Below are 25,873 nucleotides of genomic sequence, written 5' to 3' on the forward strand. Positions count from 1 at the left end.
TTCCTTTAAAAGTTTTAAGTTTTTTAAAATCTATATAAGCTCTGTATAAATTTAACTCTGAGTAAAACATTAATGTTGTCAGTCATCTGTAACTTGAGTTAATGTTAAGTCAGTTTTGCCTTTCTGATTGTGAATTATGTGCATCCAGATCCTATGTGTATCTACTTGGGAGTTCCACCGAGTTCCATGGGATATACTCCCAGCTATATGAGCATTGCCACTGTAGATACTTCCTTTCCCCATGTTTATACTTCAGAGGTTTAAGCTTTAAAATAGTTGCATACAGTATGCATCAGCATTCCCTTTGCTGGTGATTAAAATAAAAAGCTTTTCATAAGTAATATTTTTGAGTTAGTCCACATCTGAGGTTAATTCATAATCTATGCCAAATCCTCTTTATCTCCTCCTCCCTTGTAAAAAGCATTATAAATCTACAGAGCTTGCTGGTCCATTATGCAGGAAAATATTATCTTTTTCATATTAGTTTGCTGATCTTCAGATTCAAACAGGATACGAAAAATAAAGCAAAAAGAAATTTCAAGTGCGCACCATTTTCCTGCACATTTTCCCTTAGAACAAGTACAGAAAACTTTTATTTTTATTTTTTTTAAATCTGTGCTCATTTAGTCAGTAAATGGTACCAATTTGATTGCTTACAATGGAAGGCTGCCTATGAAAGTGATGAACAAGCCAATTTTAAGAGGCTTTCTTTTTAAATTTAAAAATGCATCCTCCAATACAGTGATTTTCAACCTTTTGACACCTATGATCTGCTGAGCTGAAAAAAGTGATATGAAGTCATGTGACAAGAGAATCCCATGCCAGGAAGAGTGGGAGCCAGAGTTATTTATTTATTTATTTATTTTATACTTTTAATTTGTACCCCGCTCACCCCCGAAGGGCTCTGAGTGGCTTACACGGTGCATGGTGCAGAGACCTATGCAGAAACCCTAACTATGGCCACAGTACGTCTGGGGTGGGGGGGAGCCCTACCAGGTACCCTCCCGGCTCCGATCGTTCGTTTATCCGGCAAGTGGGCGACTTCTTCCAGTTCTCTCTGGTGCGGCCTCCGCGGCTTCCGCTATTCTTTCGGCTCTCTGGCGACTCCTCTCGGGGGCTGTTGGTTAAGGGCCCTGGTGCGCAGCCGCGGTGGGCGTCACAAAGTCCTTACGGCTCCGGACGTCCTTCTGCTGGCCACGTCATCAGCTGCCGAGCCAACCGCCTCCTTGGGATGTCACTGCCTCTCTTCATCTCCTCCGTGCTGACCGCCGCCGTGTTGCCGCCGCTTCTCGATTCCTCACTCGGCTGGAGACCAATTTCGAGGGAGGGGTACCCCCCTGCCCTCTTACGGACAGGTACCCATTTACCTAATTGCCCCGAGGGGCTTTCGGACTGCTGGGTTGGCAGGAGCTGGGGCAAGGGTCGGGAGCTCACCCCGACCACGGTGGTATTCGAACTGCTGTTACAGCTGTTCGAGATGACTATTTCTACAGGCATTTAACTGCCTGTGCCACCGCCCTGTGTTATGAGGTTGCCAGTGGAATGGTAAGACTGTGGGCAGTAGACCAAGGAGAGTCAGTGACAGAAAGTACAAGCTAAATACCAGATGGTGTCCCTTAGTGAAGAACAAGCCAGGATCAGAGCAGTGGGGGAATGTCTTCTCTACTAAGTGACCTCTCCTCACCCTCCTACTGCCCCAACTCTGCCACGCATGCAAAGATAGGCATGAACACCGGCATGCAGCAAAAACTTTGGCAACTGTTTAAGGAATCGTGACCCAGTAGTTAGGATTCTGTGACCCACCTTAGGGTCCTAACCCTTGGGTTGATGTCCACTAATCTAATAGAAGTTTACCTTGAACATACTACCAAAAACTCCAGTTGGGAAGAATTGTGTGATTGAAAAACAACAACACTTATGCGTAGAAAACAAACATGCACATTTTGCTAGCTGTCTTCTTTGCATCCGGTTTTCTATAGTGTGAGAGATTTAATACGAAGAAGCATTTCAGTTGGTCACATTTTTATCTTATCCTTACTTTAAGAAGCTCAGGTTGATATGCATGGCTCTCTAGTTCTCCTTTTTGTCCTCATAGAGGCCCTGTGAGTTTTGTTAATCTAAGAGAGAGTCAGGACAAAGGTCATCCAATGAGCTTCATGGCTGAGTGGAGATATGAACCAAGCTCTCCTAAATCCTAGTTTTGCACACTAACTGCTACACAACAGTGGATCTTCATGAGAAAGCATTTAAACATACTATCTCCAACTGAACCCTGAAGTATTACTGTGCAAGAACTGTCTAGTTAAGTGATACTTACTCCATGGCTTGCAGAGAGCCACATTTGCAATTATCAGAAACCAAAAGAGCCTCATGATTACTGTATGCCCTGTGTGCCAACCCACGAAAGACATACATACAATAATGTCTATATATCTAACTAGGAGTAAGGCTCGTTGTGGGAAGAAATACAATCAGCTCTAGAAGGAAGCTCCAGGTGAGTGTCCCAACTGTAGCTGGTGGGGTAGCAGAGGGAAGGGGAAAATAGAGGGAGGCAAGCCATGTTTCTTTCCTTCTACTTAGCTATAAGGCAGGGCTGTCTCAAGTCATCTTGCTGCCCCAAGTGGGTAGTATGGGAGGACAGCCTTATGGTAACAGGTATGGTTCCCTCCACCCCTGACTTATGTTGATTTGGGGTTATGCAGTGGCAGCTAAGGCAGAAAAGCACCTCCTCCTATGCCATCACTTCTGGGTTCCAAGGGTCTGTAAAGTGGTTCCATAGCTACTTATAGGGTTGCCAACTCTGGGTCGGGAAATACCTGTAGATTTGAGGGGTAGAGCCTGGGGAGGGGAGGGTTTGGGGTGCAGAGGGACCTCAGCAGGGTATAATTCCATAGAGTCCATTGCCCAAAGCAGCCATTTTCTCCAAGAGAACTGATCTTGGAGATCTCCAGGTGCTGCCCGGAGACTGGAATTACTAAGAGGAGGGCCAGACCTGTAGGTCTGAGGGGTAGAGCCTGGGGAGGGGAGGGTTTGGGGTGCAGAGGGACCTCAGCAGGGTATAATTCCATAGAGTCCATTGCCCAAAGCAACCATTTTTTCCATGAGAACTGATCTTGGAGATCTCCAGGTGTTGCCTGGAGGCTGGCAATACGAAGGGGAGGGTCAGACCTGTAAATTTGAGGGGTAGCGCCTGGGGAGGGCAGGATTTCGGGTGCGGAGGAACTTCAGCAGTATATAATGTGATAGAGTCCACTGCCCAAAGCAGCCATTGTAATAGCTGGGAAATTTTCTGTAGGGGAAATGATGTGCTGTTGTTGGGGAACATGGTGATTTCTGAGAGATCTCCAGGCCCCACAGGGAGATTGTCAACTCCAGTGACTGTTTAAGGGAAGATTGTGATATGTATTTTGGCAACTCCAGTGACTGTTTAAGGAAAAATTGGGATATGTATTTTATCTCAGGACACATTCAATGACTCACAACTACAAACTGTTTAGAATGTTAGAGTCAAAGGCCAATCAGGCCGCATATGCAAATGATCTCTGTGTTCCGACTGGCTATTGGGGGGAGAGGAACAGCAAACTGTTTAGAATGTTGGAGGCAGGACTCAGGCAATGCATCCAGTGGATAGGGACAGCTTCTGAGTGACAAATCAGGGAGCAAACTGATTTGGGAGCGTTTGGAATGTTCAGGAGAGTCCATGACCAAAACAGAATTATATATAAGGAGAGATAGCCACATCCACCAGATTTGAGGATGACTAAATCTGGTGACTGAAGCAGTGAACAGGCATGACAGATCTTTCTGCACTCCAGGTTTGCAGAAAAATGTGAGGGGGGGGTGTCAGGTGGGGTGTCACCCGACGCTGCCACCACTCTGGTTCCAGGTTCCTCTGAGAAGGACCAGCGCACCCTCCCAGGCCTTTCAGACCTCCCTTTTGGCCGAATAATAGGCATGAGGACCAGGCAGAGTACAACAAGGAAAATAGTTTATTTTATAGGAGGTTAAACAACAAGGTGCAGAATAATAACAGTAAGTGGGTGAAAAGAAAAGAAATCAAATGCCCTAACGCATCTAAATATATACTGTCCCTATCTCACTATCAAGTGACCTTAGACTACTCACCCTTCCCTCAGGATGAGGGTTTCTTCCCCACAGCAGCCTCAGTCCCTTCTGGCTCTGTTCCCTGGGAAGAAGAACAGGTTTCCCTCTTGTACCAGTTCCTATATTCCCCAGCCCTCTTCTTCCCCATTGGTCAAAATCGGCACCAGAACTTCCCAGGGCCTTCTGGGGTTTGTAGGCCCAGCCTCCCCTACTGCTAGCCGGGCTCTCTGGGCCTAGTAGGCCTCTGGTGGCACAGCCCAGATCATGACAGGTTTTTTTTAAAAAAAAAATTCCAAAAATGGTGAAAGGAGCACCTGTAGCTTTAAGAAACAGATTCCTTTAGTTGCTATTGCTAGGCAACCACAGCTTTCCAGGCTTTGTATCTGTGAGTAAAAGGCAGGGGGAGGGAGGAGGGTACTTTCCTGGGCTGTTTTGGCCTTCGAGGGAGGATTTATTGAGGCCAGGCCTAGCTAAGGTTGCCAGCTCCAGGTTGGGAAATTCCTGGAGATTTTGGGGTGGAATCTGGGAAAGGCAGAGTTTGGGGAGAAGAGGAGCCTCTGCTGTATATAATGTCATGTCTGGCTCCTAATCCACTGAGCGACTTTCACTCAGAGGTTAGATCTCTGTCTCTTCCATAGATATGCCACCTTGCTAGTAAATAGATTTATAGAAATAAATGAAGCAGCTGTAACATACAATTCTTTACCTTAAGAAGAGTTAAGGTAAAGGTAAAGGTTCCCTTGCTCGAAAGCCAGTTGAATCCGACTCTAGGGTTGCAGTGCTCATCTCCGTTTCAAAGCCGAAGAGCCAGCGCTGTCCAAAGACATTCCCGTGGTCATGTGGCCGGCATGACTAAACACCAAGGCACACGGAACGCTGTTACCTTCCCACTGAAGTGGTACCTATTTATCTACTTGCAATTTCTTGCTTTCGAACTGCTAGGTTGGCAGGAATTGGAACTAGAGACGGGAGCTCACTCCGTCATGTGGCACACTCGGGTCTCGAACTGCTGAACTACCGACCTTCCACAGCCTGCAGTTCAGCGTCTTAACCACTTGAGCCACCGTAGCTCCTTTAGAAGAGTTAGGCACATATTAAAGACAACATGTTTCCTTGGACTAGGTTATTTCAGAGGTCCATTATTGTTACCCTGTATGTTCCCCTTTTTAATATACTCCTAAATCTCTTTTAATGATCGAGAATCAAATGTTACTAGTGCTGTCCTCCCCCTCATCTTCATATGCACAGGTCAGGAGAAACATGTTAATACAGATATGGAGACTTCCAGGGATAATGCTGGTAGTAATCCCTGGCTACCAGTCCAATGTCATTGTGGGGAAATTGTGTAGAAACATAACATAGTATTTTCCAAGCCACTGTTTTCACTGTTAAACCTTTTGATCTCCAGTTACTTAAGAATATTAGGCTTGCTGACAAAAATTCAGTACATTACCAGGAAATACATATTAAGCTATTCAAGACTGCCTGACTCTGGGCTTTACGTGGTTTTGCCTATTTCCTGCTAAAATATTTAATACCTTCCCACATTTTGTGAGTTCCATATTGATCTGTAGCTTGCATAGCTCAAACGTAAACACATGTTTTGTACATAGAAGAGCCAAGCTTCAATTCCCAGCATATCCACTTATATGATCTCAGGTAGTGGGTTTGGAAGAATCTCTGTCTGAGACCATGGAGAGCCATTTCAAGTCTGAGTATATAATACTGGACTTAGTATAAGCTATCTTCATATTTTATGGGGAAGGGCCATAGGTCTCTGAAGAAGCATATGTTTTTATACAGGTGATAGGTGTTGGCAAATATCCTTGTCTGCTGCAGATCTTAGAGAGCTGTTGTCAGTCAGAGTAGAGTAGATGATCCTGAGATAGACAGACCAGTGGTGTGTCTCAGTGTAAGGCTGCTTCATGTACGTCTCTGAATTGACAGATGTGGCTTTGATAGAGGCATAAGTAGTTTCTTGTTTTGACCCCATAGAGCGAGGTGGTAACAGCTATATTTCAAGCAGTAATGAGCGCAGCTGGGATGAAAAAAGAAAGACACAAAGAAGAGATTTCTACAGTGTCTTGTAGCTGCCACTCTTCTATATAATTCTGCAACAAAGATTACAGTATACTCAGAGGTGCCCTCTCCTGGTTTAGAGACTCTTGATGTTTCTGAACAGCCCTGCTCCAACTTCCAAATTATGTTTGCTTTTCACAAAAGAATTACTACAAAATGAGGGTGAATTCCCCTCTTAGTATTGATCACTGAGACTCCAGGTACACATGACAATGAGAACTGTGACTCTTTTCTGTACAGTTCCCTTTAACCCAAAGCAGTCTGAGTGGAAAAGGAGCACACAGAAAGAGTCTTATTCTTTCTGCCCAAATTTCATCCTCCCCAAGTCACATTTATATTCATATGACAAAGACAAACTTCCACTTTATTTTCCCCTCTCTCTTTCCTCTTAAGATTAAAAAAAAAAAAAACTTGGGGAGGGCAGTTTTGCAGTGATAAAAAAATCAGAGAGGAAAGAGTTCAGCAACCTCTCCCCATTTGCCCCAGCCCTGTAGCCAGGAATTCTTTTTTTTGGGGGGGCGCACACTGGGGGGCACTAATTAAATTAAAGTTAAAATAAATTAAATTAAAATTAAATTACCTGCAGTGAGCTCCTCCCCTGCCTGCCTACTTGCCTTCTCCGTCCCCGCATGCCATCTGAGGCAGGCAGGGCAGCAGGTGGTGAGCTCGTTCGCCCCCACCCACATGGCCAGGTACTTCTTGCAGGGGGGGGGAGGAAGACAGTGCAGTGCAGCAGCGCTGTGCACCCCAGGCTCCCTCCTCCCCAGCTGAAGGAAGGAAGGAGCACTGTGGCTTAAACAAGTTACTTAACTTAAAAATTAAACAAAAAAGGGAAGATTGGGGCAGGGGTTGCAGCAGCTGTGATAGCCCCCCCCCCACTGGCTGCCTGATTTGCCCTTCTTCTGCTCAAATGTAGCTTTCCTCAATATGCTTTGGGTTAAAAGTAAAAAATTTAAAAGTAGAGAAAATAATCTAGACTCGTTTAACATGAAGTGTGAAGATCAGTTCATTGTTGTGGCTCCTGTGCAGTCTCATACTGGGACTTTTTAGGAGGCTAGGCGTGCCCCTTCTCCAGGGCCGGCTCACCCGCTAGGCGAACTAGACCTTTGCCTAGAGCGCCAGCCAGCCATTGGAGCGCAGGAGGAGAGGCAGGGGCGGTCGCCGGGCCCGCCAGCCTCTCGTCCCTGGCCCAATCAGCGCCCCCGAGCCGGAAATCCCGCGTGTTAAACTGCAAGGGACGCGCTCTAGGCCGGAAGGCGCTCCTCCTCCTCTGGGGGGGGCGATGCGAGCCGGGGGGTGAGGCGAAGGCGCTCTTCCTCCTCTGCAGGTGGGGGGGAGGGGGGCAAGGCAAGGTGAGCAGGGGGGGAAGGGGAGGTGAGGCGAGAAAGCTACCGACACACTGGCTGCGGCTGCTGCCCCGAGGCGGCCGGCTGGCTTCTGCTCTGCCCCTCCGCTTCCTGCCTCCAAAAGCCACGTGAACTCGCTCAGCCGCTTCCCGCCAGGCGCCAGCATCCCCATCCGGCTACCCGCAGTGAGCCCAGAGCAGAATGTCCGACAGTCCCGGCAGCTCCAGTGGTGCAAGGACTCGGCAGCGCCGTGGCAAGCAGCCCAGGTGGGCGCTGGGGCAGCGATGCCCTCTGCCTTGCTCTGGTTCCATCCGCAGGGCTGCGGCTTCATGTCTCCCCCTCCCCACCCCCGCTGCTGCACTCACATTGGCCGAGGCTGCCCTGCCTCTTAGCGCGGCGGCGGCAGCGGCAACTCGCAGACCTCCCTGCAACTGCCATCTTCGGCGGGAGCCGCGAAGGAGAGGCGAGGAAAAGTTCAAGCCTCGGCGGAGGGAGGTTTACATGATCAGTGCCCAGGCGAGCGCGGGCTCACAACTTTAATGCCAGTAGTAGCTCCAAAGTAGGATTTTCACTCACAAGACAGCCGGCTAACAAAACTCCACAGCTTAGAGGGAGCATTGCTTTTCATGTGTGAAAAACCGGGGGGGGAGGCGAGGCGAGCCGTGGGGGGGAGGTGATGTGCCCCGGCCAGCTGGCCGGACTGCAAAGCTGGGTGGCGGCAAGGGAAGGGGGGCCCGAGCCAGACACGTGGTTGGGGGGGTGGGGGGCCAGGCAAGGCACACCTCCCCCCCGCCTCCCCCCCACCCGCCGAGGAGGACGAGCGCCTTCCCGGAGCCAGCCAAGAGCGGTCTCCAGGCCCTGCCGGGAGGTTGGCATCTGCGCTCGCCTAGAGTGCAGGACAACCTCGGGCCGGCCCTGCCCTTCTCCCTCTGGTGCTTTCCTGCCAAAATGATCACATGACCAAGAGGAGGAGCTCTACTCCCTCAGTTCTCTCTTTGCTGTCGCAAAGAGATGATTTCCACTGCTGTTCTCTGTTTCTTCCCCTCACCCTATTCTTGAGGCTGAGGAGACATATTTCTATCAAGTTTTTTGTCATCTGTACTCATTCTAGTGAAGAATAAATTACATTTAATGAAGAAATGTTTATGTATTTCCACTGTGTCATTATGGCTCAAAAAGGACCTCTTCAGGATTGGGCCAACTGTCACTTTAGTATGGTGCTGTTAAATAGCCGTTCTCTGTGCCTGCATGGAAGACCACTCAATGAACAACAGTTACAGGTAAGTGCAGCCCTGTTTTACTGAGCATATAGACTGGTCAACAGAGAATGTGTATGTGTGAGAGAGTTTTCGTGTCATCTAATACAAAAAAACCCCTTTATTAGATGACGTTTATTCATTTTACTGTGTGTCATCAAGTGGTAAGGAATTCAGATGTCATGAATAGGTAAGTTTGTGATGAAAATGAAACTGGTTTATTCTTGCTCTGCTTATTGGGCTCTCTTTCTTCTGGTTTTGGAAGTCTTCAGTCCACTCACAGTTTGCCGTGACATCCAAATCAAGATATTTTAACAGACTTGGGTGGTGGGAGGGTTTGTCAACATTCTACAATTTTAAATGATGAGCCAACCCTGGTTTGTAGGCAATAAAGGAATTCCAGAAGTTTACAGAAGTGCCTGAATTTGGAGGTCCCAACACACTGTGGTTTCATAAACCTAGGAATTCTTAAATCTGTATTCCATGCACTAAGAAAGGCAGGAAGGAGCATGTGAGCCCTGGAATAAACTAGATTTGTTCTAATCACAAATAAATTCAGAGTTCTGAATATAGCTGGAGCAATGTACTTTTATATATGATCCGGCCATCATTACGTATGATTCAGTTGTCTTTAGCTAGCACTGAACCAAATGGAAATCGAAATGTTACATTATCCTCAAAATAGATTTTGCCTTTGATGACTTTCATCTGGTTATATTATTCCGAAAACAAATTCTGAAGACCAGTGGCAGCAGAGTTCTCAGGACTTTTTAAAGCATAAACAAGAATTGTTTATCCTTGTAACTGGCCTTCACACAAACAGTTGTAACCGTAACTGACCTTCATACACACAAATATACATACAGAACTGAATAGTGATATGCAAGCAAAGAAACAGCTTTAAGGATTCCCCATCATAAATCATACTTAAGTAAGCCTTTGCTTCTCATGTCTCTTTTTCAAATTTAGGTTGTCTTAAGCCAGGATTACTGTTACAAAATTCATCCATAGCATTTTGTTTTCTCCTGTTTGGGACTGCTGTAGCTTTCAGTACTTCCAGATACTTCCAGTGCAATTATATTTGAAAGCTATCTAGTCTTTTTATGCTATTGAGTTGTTCTATGGCATCTTGGATGACTGAAGGATGGATGTAGATCCTAGGTATCACTGGCAAGTATTGCACGATCATTGCTTCTGAAGTTGCATCAGATTTCACAAATGTGTTATTATTCAGGCAGTAAGTCATGGAAATGACAGTAGAATGCAGTGCAGTATCCAGACTCTGGCAGAATCCAGGTATTGTGGAATGAGCATTTTTTCAAAATATACACAAAAAAAGAGCATCAACTTTGGTAAACAGTCATGAGTGACTTGAGGATAGAAGAGGAGGTAATAGGAGTACCCATTAACTCCTTTGGATTCCCTTTAGGCTAACCCCTCTTTCACTTGGACTTAAAACTTTAGGTGAGCAGGATTCGTGTCCAGTTGCACCTTAAAGATCAACAAGGTTTCCATAGTATACCCTTTCCGGAGTCAAAGTTCCCATAATCTAATATGGATGTTCGGACTCTTGAAAGTATTTACGCTGGAAATCTTCTTGGTCTTTAAGGTGCTACTGGACACAAATGTTGCTCTTATACTGCTGACCAACATGGCTACCCCTCTGAAACTTCTTTAGGTGAGTTGTTTTTAAAACTGGCAGCTTGCCAGATATTGCCATAGGTTGTTCTGTTTATTCTTCATACTTCATTCAATAAAATTCTTCATATTCTTCATACAATAAAATCTTACAAATATTCAGAGGAAATTATCTTTGCAAAACTCTTCGTCCCATCACCTAGGGATGGGCATGAACCAGAAAAATGTGGTCCGTTTTGATTCATGATTCATGGCTGAACCTCAAACTGAACCAAACGGGGAGGTTCATTCACAAACCGAACCAGTTCATGGTTTGAGGCCCCACAAACCCTATTGAAAGGCACTGCATTCCCTTTCAGTGGGGCTAAGGGACTGCACAAGATAGCCTGAAACAACTTAGCTGTTTTTGCAGCTTTCACTAGGAAAAGAAAGCAGGGGTTTAAAGGGACTCTGCTTTCTGCTCTATCTATGAACTTTCATGAACTGCTTTACCAGTTTTAACTGAATGTCAGTTCGTGAACCATAAACACGGCAAAATTTGTGATGAATTTTGCTTTGTGGGTTGGTTTGCGCCCATCCCTTTCTACACCATCCCTCCATTTTTTTCTCTATTTGTGTGCTGTGTTTCAAATTTGAAGTCAAACAATGCTCTTTCCAGCACTCAAAGGCAGATCAATTTAAACTCAGAAGGGCTTTGCTTGCCAAGCATCCTTTTTGTGCAACAACCATTTCCTCTGATAAAAGTCCCATGGTTCACCAGGCAAAGGATGTGTCCCCCTTCTTACTTTTGCCCATGTGGCACATGAGTCCGGTGAGGGGAATGCACTTTTGCAACTTGCAATAATATTAAAGTCAGCTAGTTGCACCAGGGCTGGGCTGCATTTTAGTGCTAACATAAAGAGACAACTTTTTTTTCTTTTTCGTGTTGTTTCTGAGTTTTTCACTTCAGATCCTGTAAAACTCCTTCATCGACTCAGCAACTTGGAAAGAGTTTTATGAAAAACTTGCAAGTTATATGTGCTCTGTTTATAGTGTATTTTATGGGAATATTGGAACCCTTGCTTTAAACTTAAAGTGGCATCAGACCAATAAGATACAGATTAAATTATGTTCCCATTTATCACCTTTTCCAGTTCTGTACTTGAAAGCATTTTTTTTTCTGATTTACATTGCTTCAGGTCTTGAGTTATGCTATAATAATAATGTAATTTTATTTGCTTGCCGTTTGCAGTTGCAGGAGTAGATTGGTTTGGGGGCTGACAAGGTGTTAGCCATCAAGAATGTTGTTAGTTATGCCACACTCCCCCTTTTGAATGTGGGATTGCTTCAAGACTCTGGAACACCAAAGCAAATAGCCTTTCATCTAGAGTAAACCAGCAACAGTCTGATCTGTTAAAGAAGCTCTAGTTAATTGGACGTACAATAGATGCAAGGTGTGGTGATGTGATAAGACAGAGGCTTGCAGCGTGGAAGGTGAAGGAATGTACGTTGTGCTCAGCTGTGATTATGTCCCACTGCATGCTGATTTTATGCATTTTATTTCCTTCCTGTAAATTTGGGTAGGGTTTATGACTAAAGCTCCATGCAGCACCCCCCATGTACTTTTGCAGTCTCTCTGTATGAATTGTAAATATACATGGAGTAAATAAATACAGCAGTGATCATGTCATTTGTGGAAAGCTGGTTAGAGATAAACTAGGGTAATCTTGCTGGAATGTATTTGTGCTTAAAACATACATTATTTCCCTGGCTATCTAGCTAAACCATGGAAACCCTAATTCAAACTTAATCTGTCGAAAACAGCACAGGAGTTTTCATGTGGTGAATCTATCTCTGCCAGCTGGCATTGCTATCAAGGATGTAATGCTTAAGGTTTTAGAATCTGGAAGCAAAATCCAGAAGACTATAGTGCTTCTTCTGTAGTGTGCTCTGGTGGAGTGTTTGCTTCGAAACTGCAGCAACTGATCACACAGAGAATGAATGTCACACTCCATCAACAAGTGGTAGTCCAAATTGGCATAAAAACCAGTCCACATCATTCTAAAGACTGCTGAATGTTTTTTTAATAATACAAGAGCTACTGGCAGAATATGGAGGCCTATTTCGCAACAAGACACATGTGCTGTATAGGCTAGGCTAGAAAGTGAAACACCAGTCTTCCGTACAATATCAAAATACTACTGTTATTCAAATCAATATGATTCTGCACACATCTCACTAAGAAACATCACAACAGTACTTCAGTTCATTCTACATCTTTCAGTCTACAAAATCAGTGTATTATTCCAGATGTTCTGGCCTGAGAACAGACAAATTACATTACAGCTTTTCTGAACAGTCTAACTTCTTAGAGAGACTAGATGTATATGTGGATGTGTGTGAGTTATAGTGGTTCAGTTCAGTGATACTGTTGATCCAGGGCCTTTACAACATTAAAGACTCCTCTGAAGTACAGAGAAGAGACAGACAAGGACAAAAAGGAGGGGACCTCATTGTAACCTGACTGTTTTCATCTGTTCAATGAAAGGCAATAAAATTAGGTGAAGGCAGAAAAAAAGAAATAAAAATTGGGAACCTCAATGCTTTATGTCTTGCTATCTTTATCTGATGGTTTTCTGAGTATCTTGAATGTAGACAGAAATTCATGCACATCCCAAAATGTACTTCCGACACAGGTGTGCTATGCGTGGCTTTTGTGTAAATAGCATGGTTTAAACACAACTGGCATACACTTTAATTAGCAGTCTTTTTTTGCCACTGACCAAAGCCATTTTAATCTTGAAGTGCTTCATTGGATAAATCCCATCTAGCTTTAGTATTATGAATCTTTAATAATCACACCATCTCTTTTACACATAGCCAGAAGTGGGATCAGAGATGGCATTGCTTCAGTGACTACCATCATCTTTGGAAACATATCAAGATGCTGCCTTGGCATATTCTGCGTCTCTAGTCAACTGAGCAATCCCATTTACATTCTGTGTGGTTGCTTCTATGAATTCAGAATGAGCATACCACATGCTGCCTGTATATGTGGGTGGTCATTTAGGCCAGTGTTTCTCAGACTGGTTGCTTTTGCAGCTTTGTTTGGGTTTTCAATCTCTCCTTTCTTGGGGCCAGAAATGGCTGTTGGTAGTAGGGGAAAGCTCAGAAGATCATCAGCAGAAGCAGGGGTCATTTCGTAGAAAAAGAGCTGCAGGAGCTCATAAGCATACCTAATGAGCTATTAGCATAATATTAGCATATGCCATGCCCTGACATCACTGGAAGGGATGTTAGAAGGGGAACCAGAAAGGGGGGAGGCATCTTCAGAAGCCTCCCCTTCCCCAGCTGTGGCGCGATTCCAGAGAGAAGGGGTTTAAACTTTAAACCCCTTCTCTTTTCGCTTCCCTCCCGCTGGCCTTGGCAGGCCGGCTGGGGAAGGGGAGGTTTTTGAAGACCCCCCCCTTTTTTGCTTCCCCCGCCAGCCTGCCAAGGCGGGTGGGTGGGGGGAAGCAAAGAGAGAAGGTGTTTAAAATTTAAACCCCTTCTCCCTTCAACCCCTCCATTCTATTCAATGGCCCATAGAATAGAATGGAGAGATCACGCCGCTGCTTTCACCCTTCCCCCCCGCCTGCCTTGGCAGGCGGGCTGAGAAAGGGGAGGCTTTTGAAGATCCCCCCCCTTTTGCTTTCCCCACTGGTCTGCCAAGGTGGGCGGGGGGGGGGCAGCAAAGAGAGGTTTAAAGTTTAACCCCCTTCTCTCTGTGATCTCTCCATTCTATTCTATGGCCCATAGAATAGAATGGAGAGATCGTGCCGCCGCCACGGCATGACTCCAGAAAGAACGGTTTTTTAAACCCCTTCTCTCTGGAGTCGTGCCGCAGTGGCAGCGTGATCTTTCCATTGTATTCTTCGGTGCCAGGCCTGAGAAACATGGCAACGACTGGAAGGGGGGCGCCCGGCCTCAGCAGGCCTTTCTGCGGGCCTTAACTTTCCTTCCTTCTGTCTCCTCGTGGCCCGACGAATGGCTGATGGGAGCAGGGGTGGGGCTTGGTCACGTGCCTCCCCCCGAGCTCCGAGCTCCTGGAGCACTGCTCTAGTGTGCTCTGGGGCCCAACTGACCCCTGAGCAGAAGGCATCGGTGGACCCTGGGATCCATCCTGTAGGAGGCTGGAACAGAGAGAAGGAGGAATAGGCCTATTTTCATAAATTAAACAGAAATCTGGATTCACATTTTTCCTTCTGTCTTCTTATCTAGAAGGCCTAGATACTTGTTTTTCTTCAATTAAAAGCTTAGAATCCAGGTCAACTAATGGGCCAAAGCAGGATTGTCAGACATGACATGGCCTGACAACTGGTGGGAGAAGGGGGGGGGAGTTGGGTACTTACTGTAGAGGGGGCGGTGGTCTTCATCAGGGCCCAGTGTCATCACTTCCAGCACAACAGGAAGCTTTGACATTGCACTGGTACAATTCTCTAGCACTTGCCCAGAAACACTATGGTTTCCATAGAGTTTCTGGATGAGTGCTAGAGCGTTCCCCTGGTGTGATGCTGGCACTTCCATGTCATACTGGAAGTGATGTCCTCATGCCCCAACAAAGACCCCCCTCTCTCATTTTGCTGGCCTGTTTCTGCCTGCAACGTAGGATGAGCATTGTTGGGCACTGGAAAGAATTATCAGGAGTTTGCCTGCCTTTACTTAGCACTTGGTAAGTCTCCCAAACAGGCATAGGGTATAAAACCCAGCCAACCAGGCAATATGACAACCTTACTAAGGAGAAATTTCAAGAGGGCCTTTGTAGTTTCAGCTTTTGTTTGTCTCTATTATATTGGTAGGATTTTGCACTCTTTTTCTATAAACATTCAAAAGAAAAGGAATACAAAAACCCCACCTTGAAAATTGAGACTAAAACAAAAAGCTGAAATTACAAAAACTTTCTTGAACATTTTGGCTGTAGAAGATAGTTTATTATGACAGCATAATCAATTCTTAAAGAGTACCAGGAGTACAGACATTTTATTTATTCATCATTAAAAGAAAACAAAATGAAATTTATTCCTTATCCACAGAAAGAGGAGAAAACAGATGGAGAGAGCCATGGCTTTGTGCTATTACATTGTGTGTGTGTACAATGTAAAAAAACTAAAATATACCCCCCGCGCATTAATAATACAGAGAGTCTGGGAAGCATTGAATGTTAACTATTACATTGTTCTGTTTGTGTCTTAATGAAGAAGCTGTGATTATGGGGGTGTTAGATATTTCACCCTTTTTTTCTTGTTTTTTTCTAGGTCCATGGGGTAGGTGTATGGGAGATGAATGTGGCCCAGGAGGCATCCAGACACGTGCAGTCTGGTGTGCCCATGTGGAAGGATGGACCACACTACTTACAAACTGCAGGCTGGCAGAGAGGCCTGACAACCAGCAGAACTGCTTCAGAGTTTGTGACTGGCACAAAGAATTGTATGACTGGCAGTTGGGCAACTGGAATCAGTGCCAGCCTGTTATCTCAAGGAGTGTGGAAAAACCAGCAGAGTGCATCAGAGGGGAAGAAGGAATTCAGATGAGAGACGTAATGTGTGTCCAAAAAGCAAATGGAGTTGTAGTGGAGGACACAATATGTGAATATTTTGAGCCCAAGCCACAGCTGGAGCAGGGATGCCTCATCCCTTGCCAGAAGGACTGCATTGTGTCTGAGTTCTCGGCCTGGTCGGAGTGCTCCAAGACCTGCGGCAAAGGGCTGAAGCACCGTTCTCGCCATGTTGTTGCCCCGCCTCAGTTTGGGGGCTCTGCCTGTCCTAACCTGACTGAATTTCAGGTTTGCAGTTCTTCCCCATGCACTACTGAAGAAAGCATGTATAGTCTGAGTGTGGGGCCATGGAGTACGTGTTCGGTGCCCCACTCGCGGCACATACGGCAAGCAAGGAAACGTGGAAAGAACAAAGAAAAAGAAAAGGACAAGGAGAAAGCAATAAGGGATCTGGAAGCCCGTGAGCTTATTAAAAAAAAGAGGAATCGTAACAGACAGAACAGACAGGAGAACAAATATTGGGACATACAAATTGGATACCAGACGAGGCAGGTGATGTGCACTCACAGGAATGGAAAAACTGTTGCCTTGAGGTAATTTTTCCTCCTCAGTCTAAGCATATATCTGTCTCTTGCTAAGCAGTTGTATCTTTAAAAAAGCCCCAGGCATTATGTTGTAGTGCATTCTGATGTACTGACGATGCAGTTTGTTTATACTTGCTCATCTCTGTCAAATTTAAGATTTTACATACAATATTCAACCATGACCAGTGCTGACCACACAAAGTATGCCTTCACTGAGCCCTGCAGGCAAGGCGGGATATAAATTGAAAATAATAAATAAACAAACAAACTGTACCATAGCATAGATTGTGAAAATACTCAGAATGCTAGATCTTATTGGCCATAACCCATGGTGTCTTCCAGGAGATTTTTGCAACTTCATTGTTCTCCATATCAAAGCAAAGTGTGTAGGAGAAACCTGAGGATCTCCATAATATTGGTTGCAAAACTTAATGAATGTATTGCATATTAATTGGGAAGTTAATTGTTACCACAAGTAGCCTGTCTTGATATTGGGGGAAATTAGCTATGAGACAGAGGAGGCCAGAACCATACAACGGATCGCACACCTATATATACCAAGGTCCAGTTTAGTATGAATACTTCAGATTTAAAGAGTATTCAATGGTTTTATTAAAGAATATCCCTGCATACAATTACGCTAAGCAATCAAAATATACACACAATCCAGAACTCAGAAATAAAGAGGTGATTATAGAGACATTTAGGGCAGTTATAGGGGTTATACTGTTTGTCCAGATGTGCAGACGTCCATGTGGAAGAAAGTGCAAATGGCCAGCGTTTCACGCAGAGAAAAAGGAGACCCAAAGTAGAGGCTTTGGGAGTGTACCCTATAGTAGGCACATTCAGAGTGCACACTGAGATGGGGCTTGCTGTCTATTTTTATAGGAACTTGAGGGGTGGTCTTCTGGTTCATGGCTTGATGAGATTAATGATGGTTGGATGGTTTTACCGGGGCAGATTGAATGGGTTTGATGACCATTGATGGTCCTACCAAGGTAGGTTGTATGGGTTCCCAGGCTTAGGCGGTAGGTATCAGGAAGAATCATTGATGAATTTAATGTTTGATTAATGTTTGATTAATTTATCTTCGTATCCTGAGGGAAGGGATAGGAAGGGCTGTTAAAAAATTTCCACATAGGCATAAATATCACACAAAGGGGGCGACGGGATGGTATGGAGACAGAGGAGGTTCACCAGATGTCTACTGAATAGCTATGGAAATGCAGTACTTTACCTGAAGGAACTCACAGTCATTACATGTGCATACCTTTGCCAGGTGGAGCGGGGTTGGAGATTGCCCTGGAGGATGCCTTGTGCAACCTTAGACTGAACCCCTTTGCAGAGCTTGGCTAGAGTGTTCTCTTCGGCCTGGTTCTGTGAGTCTCTAGTTCAGATCAGAAGTGGGGTGTCCTGCTGTTGGGGCTACCCCACAAGTAAGGCAGCGCCTCTGAGCTGCATTACTAGAGAGATATACAAAAGGCAGCAACTCAGGCTTTCAAGGTTTTTGGAGCCCTTGTTGGTACTAAGTGCAACCCTAATCTAGAAGAGGCAGAGTGTGTAGTTTGGGAATTTTCTCCCAGCCTTTGGCTGTCTTGTGAGCGCTATACAAAGCAAGAAAGGCAGTACTTTGGAGTGCTTGGTCCTTTGCGAGTTACAGTGCCTGGTACATGCCTAACCTGAGGATCCTCTGGCATGAGCCCTGTATTTGTACCTGGAACCGTTTTCTGTCCTTATTCTAATGTTTTCAAATTGTGACTATTGCTGGGTATTGTTACTTCAGTTTCGTTGCTAATGTTTGTGGATCTTATAATCCTTTTGTTCTTATGTCCTATATATATATCACAATTTCTTAAATTTGCAAATAATTTATTTTCCATCCTTGTAATAATACCAATATGTTCTTCCCATTTTATGTATGGGGAACTGTGGTTGATAAGTAGGTGACTTCCAAAACCACCCAATTACTCTGATCCCAAGATTTGTGATGTGCACTCTACTGAACAAAGGCTTCACCATCTGTTTAAGAGGGATAAATACATTTGTATGCAAAGAGGAAGGAATACACATATAGATTTGCCCCCTCAGTTGAATTCAATGGATAAGCATTTGTAGCTGGGGAAAATGCTGTGGGTCCCCCCCCCCCCCAAATTTGTTTTTTGTAGTTATGCATGAAGTCAGGGCGGGGGAGCCCATTGGGGAAGAAAGATTTAAAGGTGAGTGTTCTAGAAGTGCATCGTCTCATGCTCTACTTATAAGTGCAGTACATTTAAACCTCATTTGAAATTGGTCGTCTTTTCTGTTTCATTATTACATTTCAATTTTCTCTGAATTTAGTATGCCTTTCTAAATTCTCTCCCGAAGTATTGCAGGTGTCTAAGTAAATTTTTGATTCCCTGCTGCTCGACATACAGGCTTCTAACAGAGCTATCTTGTTCCCCACTGGCTTTGGGTTAATTTTAGCTGTTGGCCGTTTCTCTAGGATGATAACTTTGTCCTATTAAATCTTATTCAATTTAAAACTTGCCATTGCATAGGAAACCTAATGCACTTTCCATTAAACATGACATACGATTCTGTGAAAAAATGTACAAAGTAAGCATAAAATGTGGGCCACTGAGATCCAAATTCTTCATGATGTTTGATGATATGCAATTTTGCTTTAACATTTTTTCTTTTTATAATACCTTTCACTTTATGAGATTTTTCTGCTCACCACTGCCCCACTGCAACTGGTTTGCTCAGGAAAATGGGTCAGGGAAGAATCTGGGGGGGGTGTCGGGGTGAGTCAGCAAGTAAAGCCAATGTTGCTGTCCCTTATCAATCAAGTATGGCTCCTGTTACAAATGATGTGCTTATCAGGTTTTGGGATGATGAACACATGAAGCTGCCTTATGCCACCCCTGTGGATCTGGTTCACTACTGTCTGCTTTGACTAGCTTTTGAAGATATCAGACAGAGAAAGGCCTTTCCTAAAATGGAGCTCCTCTCCCTCCTGGTGGGCAAGCTAATGGTACTTGGGATGTTCTGAGAATTGCAGAGCAAAAAACTGAAATAAGTTAATTTTATGTCAATGTGTTCAGAAGGAGTTTGTCAGTGTTCTTTTTTAGCATAACAAAGGACAAAGAATTTACATAAGGACAGCAGTATTTTGAAATATAATAAAAATAGACATGAGCTACTAATTCAAAGGGACAAATTATTTTGGAAGTCGGTCAGCAAAATTCCACACAAGCAAATCCTAAGGCTGAACCTGGACATCCATGCAAGGTACAGAGATTGTGAAGCACGTAAATAAAACTTCCTATTCCCTTATGCCTTTATTGGAGAATGAATAGTCTCCTGTGAGAACAGAAATGCTGGACTAGGGAACACTCACCATGCAATAAAGTATAGATGTTCAAGTCTGATATGTATCAGTTCTTTTCCCTTCTTTGTTTTACATGTGTGTGGGGGTGCTGGAAAGGAGAAGTCAGCTGTGCTTGGAATTCTTGAAAACAGAAGTTGAGAAACACTTCAGAAAACCCTCAGCACAGCATTTTCCAATCCTGTCTTCTCATGGCTTATTGGTTGTAATTAGATTATTTTTACATACAATGCACACTTTTTCTTTACTAAATTTAATAAAGCTATTCTAATATATTTTAAATATGGGTTTGGGAAACCTCCTATTATTCTCCACTGTTCTGAGTTGAGTTCCCATGTGTTCAGAAACTCAGTTATATTCTAAGATACTTTGCATGCTTGTTTCAATAGGCATTCATGTGATGAGTTAATTTGATTTGAGGATTTGTATTTACGTGTACTGTTTCCTCCTTTCCCCTTAATCTTAAACATATTTACTTTGAAGTAAGCTCCATGGTGTTCAGAGAGCCAGTTTGATGTAGTGGTTAAGTGTGCGGACTCTAATCTGGGAGAACCGGGTTTGATTCCTCACTCCTCCACTTGCACCTGCTGATGTGACCTTGGGTCAGTCACAAGCTCTGGCACAGCTGTCCTTGAAAAAGAGCAGTTTGTGTCAGAGTTCTCTCAGCCCCACCCACCTCACAGGGTGTCTGTTGTGGGGAGGGGAAGGGAAAGGAGTTTGTAAGCCGCTCTGAGACACCTTTGGGTAGTGAAGGGCGGGGTATAAATCCAATCTCCTCCTCTTCTTCTTCTTCAGTTGAACAGCTACATAAAAAGAACTTTGGATCCCAGTTTGAAAGGTTCTGTCTGCACTCTTTGTATGCTTATTTAGGTAAATGATTGTAACCTTGTCCTCTGTATTTCTGACTTTTCTTTTTAATTTGGCATTGTGTTTAGTGTAGCTGAAAAACATTCTTAGAGTGGTTATGCAGTCTGTTCTTGAAATGTAAATGAATAACAGAGATTTCACTGTTGGGTTACCACTCATTATTCTCCAAGGTTCAAAGACTTGCTTACTAACAACGCTCTATAAGAATGATGGCCAATTGTCAAAATAAATGACTCATGGTAATGTTCTTGTGGGAGTTGTACCATTTGTCGCGGAGAAAACAAAAATGGGCTTTCACAAACCTCTGTCAATAAAAGGCCCATGTAACACCATAGAGCAAAAAGGAGCATCAGAGACAAACTAGATGAAATTGTGGGAGATTCGTAATTGATTTCCCTAATGTTTTCGTTTGTAAATTGCAATTGCAGCTGTAGCAAAAAGTGGGTGGGTGTTTAATCTACCTCCCCTCATTTTTCTGACATTAAAGTCCCCCATGCTGTTTCTTGGCCTGCTGGGGAAAAAAAATATATATGCAATCTCAGTGCCATGACTGCTGTGAAGGAGAATCATTCTTCTGTAGATGGTCTAACTAGACATTGTGAGAGACATGGAGCTACCATTACTCTCTCCCCTTTTACCTCATAATATTTAAGTAATCACAACATGTGACATAGTATCCTTGAGCTGTGAATGGCCTGTATATACCCACAGTTCTCCTAGTTTGCTCCTGTATTGAAAGACAGATACTGACAATAGCTGCAAGATTAATACAGTTAGTGAAATCACCCCCTTTTTGTAGTGTGATGTATTCTGTATGCTTGTGGTCCCAAGTTCAATCACTGCCATCCTAGTTAATGGCTATCAAGTAGCAGAAATGGGCAAGAGCTGTTCCTGAGACTCTGGAGAGCTGCTGCCTGTCAAAGTAGACTGTAATTAACTAAACGGAGCAATGGTTAAACTCAGTAAAAGGCACCTCCTAATATTAATGCTTACCATAAAGTGAAGTGTTTTTTAAAAATCAAGTCTTGAAAGAGATTGATTCAAAGAGTTCCCGTTATGTAGAATCATTTCTTTTGATTTGTTTCCATATACCCATTTGCTGATAGTGGTAGAGTTGTTTATTTGATCAATCACCAGTAGTAAATAATGCTCTCAGTTTGTCTGAAGGATGTTCTGTCTCACCACCAGAACAAGCTGTTCATTGTCAGCTGTCACAAAATAAGTACTTGATGTCCTATTCCATTCCTACAATATATTTTCTCTGCAAATTAGAGCAACGAGTAGGTATATTATGTGTGTGGGGGGGTACATTCAGTAGTGGCAGAACTGGAGGTCAACAACTGCCCCATTGCAGCCTGTTAAATTATACCATGTGAAATAGCTTTGGGTGGGATGTGTGCAAGAAGATAGGCTGAGAGCCAAGATGGAGGAATGGTAATATTGGCTGGGGGTTGTAGACATGCACTTCTTCATGATCCTGGGTTTATTCCAGTAGGAGTGAAAAATGCATTGGTGTGGCAACATGTGTCGGTCTTGCAGAAAGTAATCGCACTCAGGCGCCAACTGTCTGCCAGTTTTTTCTGGCTTATTTCTCCCCTCCCCTTATATTTGATTTGCAGGGGAGAATGAGCTCTCCCTGGCTTATTATGAAAGAGTTTAGGAGCAGCACACTTGCTTTATTTGCTGGCCCTGAAACCATTCTCTATGCCCCCCCCCCCATCCCAAGAGTTATGGGATAAAAGGAGAATTCCGTTTCAAAGAGATCTCAGGCTCTATTTCCAAAACCAACAGTGGATTACAACGAGACTGGGTAAAGAACAATAAATGTAGCAAAGCTTCTTGACCTCTGTAGAATCCAAGTCTCCTGCAGCTCACCTTTTTTTTTTTGTACCCCCCGAAGGGGATTTTTTTTATTGCATTTTCTAATAACTACATACTAAAAACTACAAACAGAAAATCCAGGGAGGGAAAACTACATCTATAGGAGAAAGTAAAGAAAGCCCTCAAAAAACCCAAGAGATGGTGATCATATATACGTTTACAAATTTACCCTTAAACTTAAACACAAGTTAACACTAGTTGAAAATGTTTATCTATCTAATTAAATATACTTCAGTATTTCATAAAAAGACTGTAAAACGTTATGCATTAAACTACTTTTTAGATATTCCAGAGCACATTGACAATCTATTTTCCCTTTCCCTTTCTGTGTCTCAACTAATAGCCTCGTTTAGGACCTGCCGCCCCCAATTTAGAGTCAGAGTCTTCCTCAGAGGATCCGGCCTCTCCTTCTTCGCTTTCTTTAGCTTAATCAGTTGCACCTCTTTCTGCTGGGCTGCTATGTTGGCGCAAAAATTCTCAAGCTTTTTCAACAGAGTCAATCCTTTCTCTACCATTTGCATATCTGAAGATTAGACCCTCGGGTGTTAACCATTTGTAGGCAACATCATGCTTTTGTAAGAATAGAGTCAAGTCCTTATATTTCCTTCTTTTCCTTCTTATCTCAAACGGGATATCTTTCAGGATTCTTATGTCTTTGTCTTTTATCTTCAAGGTAGCTCCATTAGATGCTTTCAATAGTTGATCTCTCACTTTTCTTCAAGAGAATCTTATTATAACTTCCCCTGGCAGATTGTTCTTTCTGATAAATTCTGAATACGATCGGCTAACCATATCTGTTTCACTTTGAAGTTGATCCACTGTCATCTCTGCCATGGGTGCTAGAGCATCGCAAACAATCTGCCTCAGATTCTCTCCTTTCTCTTCCTAGATGCCTTGAAGCCTCAAGACATAGCTTGCTCTTTCCATTTGAAGCTGGAGTACTCTGGACTCTTCGATTTCACACTTTTCCCCAGTGCCTGCAGTTTTTTGTCCATATTTTTTGAGTGGCTGTCAATTACTTTGAGCTCCTGCTCCGTTTTTTTCTATTTTTTGTGTATTTGTAGTCATTTGTGCTTGCTGTGCATCCAGCTTGTTATCAATTGCTGTGATTTTCTCCAGCAGAGGGTGAAGTGCTTCCGTTAAGAGCTTTTGAAGCTCCACTGTTGAATCTTATCTAGGAGTAGAACTCGCAGGGCTAGAGCTTCCGGGAAGAAGCTTTACTTTCACTTGTTTGTCTTTAGAGTCCTTCGGCGTCAGCAGTGCCATGTTTGAGATTTGTTTACTTTTATCCAAAGTTTGTCAAAGTCTCTGAAAGTTCTTCAATGGCGTGGTAAGCTTTTACAGTCTCTTTACTTTGTTTCAATCGCTTTTGGGTCCCCCCTTTTTTATAGCTAAATTTGCCTGTAAACAGTTCTTAGTGGAGGGGAGCGCCCCCATTTTGTTTCAGGAGGACCGAGTGCTTTTTTGTTGTTCCGCTTGTACATAGACTCACATTTTCAATGGTTGCTCACCCGCGTCTATTTTTGCTTGATCACTGAATGCTTGATCCGGCATGCTGATCTGGTTCCTGTGCAGGACACTCCACGGTGGGACCGTCGGGGCTTGGAGCAGCCCCCCCACCGGCTTTTCTCACCAAGGGGGGAGCTCTCTAGCATCCCATGGCTGGGAGCCCTTCTCACGGGCTCCTGGGGTGGCGCAGACAATCACGCCCCCTCCCAGCTGTGGGCACTGGCAGGCTTCTCCCGGATTGTTGGGAGAAGTCAACTGCCATGGCAATCGCCGAAACTGGAATTCCTCCTGCAGCTTACCTTAACCAGGCACCACCTTGACCTCCTCTTCTGCTCATGTGTTGTTGTTGTTTTTCGATGCCCCCCGGAGGGGATTTTTATTGCTTTTTCTATAAACTACAAACTACAACGAAAAAATAGGGAGGGAACGTCTACATCTAAGGAGAAAGGAAAGAAAACCACTAATAATGAAAAACCCAAGTATAGGAGATCATTACATCAGCTTATATAAGTGTTAGTCTAAAATGCTTACATTACATTGAACATAGTCGATTAAGCTAAATTATTTATCTTTTAAACAATTTTTAACTGTTTAAAGACAACCCCCCAGAGCATCATTTATATCACATGCTTTAAGGCACCATTCAGAATCCTTCAGCCTTCACTTTGCTTTATCTTTTCTAATCCTCAATTGGTATTCTTGTTTAGGGGCAGCCACCCCCTTTTCTGAAGCAGAATCCTCGTCAGAAGACACCGAGTCCAGTTCACCACTAGATTTGCTATCATTTTCCTCTTTAGCGTCCTCAGCTGGTTCTCCCAGTTGCAGTCTCAGGAACTCACGTGCTTTGAAAACAGAGTACATTTTTTATTTTTTATCCTGCAGTTTGAAAATGACGCCTTCAGGGGTTAACCATCTGTAGGAAATGCTGTTTGTTTGTAAAAAAAAGGATTAAGTCTTTATACTTCTTCTTCTTCTTCCTTATTTTAATGGGATGTCTTTTACAATCCTGATGGTGTTGCCTCCGATTTTCAGGGGTGCTCCTGTAGTTGCTTTCAGGATAGAGTCCCTCACGTAACTCTTCGAGAATCTAACCACTATCTTCCCAGGCAGATTATTTTTCTTGATGTAAACGGAATAGGCCCTATAGAAAACATCCATTTCTCTTATAAGGTATTCCGCTTTTAAATCTGTAACTGGAGCTAATGCATCGCTCAAATGTTGCTTTAGATTCTCATCTTTTACTTCAGGGACCCCTTGGAACCGGAGGACCAGGTTAGCTTTCTCCATTTGCAGTTGTAAAAGTTGAGATTCATCCGAAGCTTGTTTCCTTTCCAGCATTTGCACCTTTTTCTTGACTTTTTTTAGAGTTAGCATCTATTTCCTTTACTTTCTCAGCTGTTTGCTCCTTTTTTTGTAGTTTCAGACAGTTGGAGCTGCTGAGTTGCATAATATTTGAGGCATTAGAGTTGTCAGCTGCTGATTGATGTTAGTCATCTGATCCAGTAGAGGGCGCAAAGAGTCCGCCAAAAGTTTAGAGAACTCAAGTGGTCTCTTCCAGTCGTGGGCTCATGCTCCCCGGTACTCTCACTTTTGCCTGTTTGTCTCTCTCCGCTTTTTTCCACGCCATTTTTATGGATTGTTTACTTTTGTCAAAACTTGCTAAAGTCTCTGAAATTTGCCCAATGCCTCTGGTAAGGTTCTTAAAACAGATTTCAATGCTTTTAATTCTG

General features: G+C 43.8%; 1 protein-coding gene across 1 annotated transcript in view; it reads left to right on the forward strand.

Annotated features, from left to right (window-relative positions):
• THSD7A (thrombospondin type 1 domain containing 7A) overlaps positions 1 to 25,873 on the forward strand; it is a 322,475-nt gene that overhangs the window by 140,229 nt on the left and 156,373 nt on the right. The window contains exon 2 of the mRNA XM_015429430.1: positions 15,697 to 16,528. Coding sequence (XP_015284916.1) covers positions 15,697 to 16,528 — 832 coding nt within the window. The remainder of the gene's footprint in view (positions 1 to 15,696; positions 16,529 to 25,873) is intronic.

Source organism: Gekko japonicus, unplaced genomic scaffold (genome assembly GCF_001447785.1).
Source record: "Gekko japonicus isolate JY-2015 unplaced genomic scaffold, Gekko_japonicus_V1.1 scaffold163, whole genome shotgun sequence".
In the NCBI taxonomy this organism is placed as follows: domain Eukaryota; kingdom Metazoa; phylum Chordata; class Lepidosauria; order Squamata; family Gekkonidae; genus Gekko; species Gekko japonicus.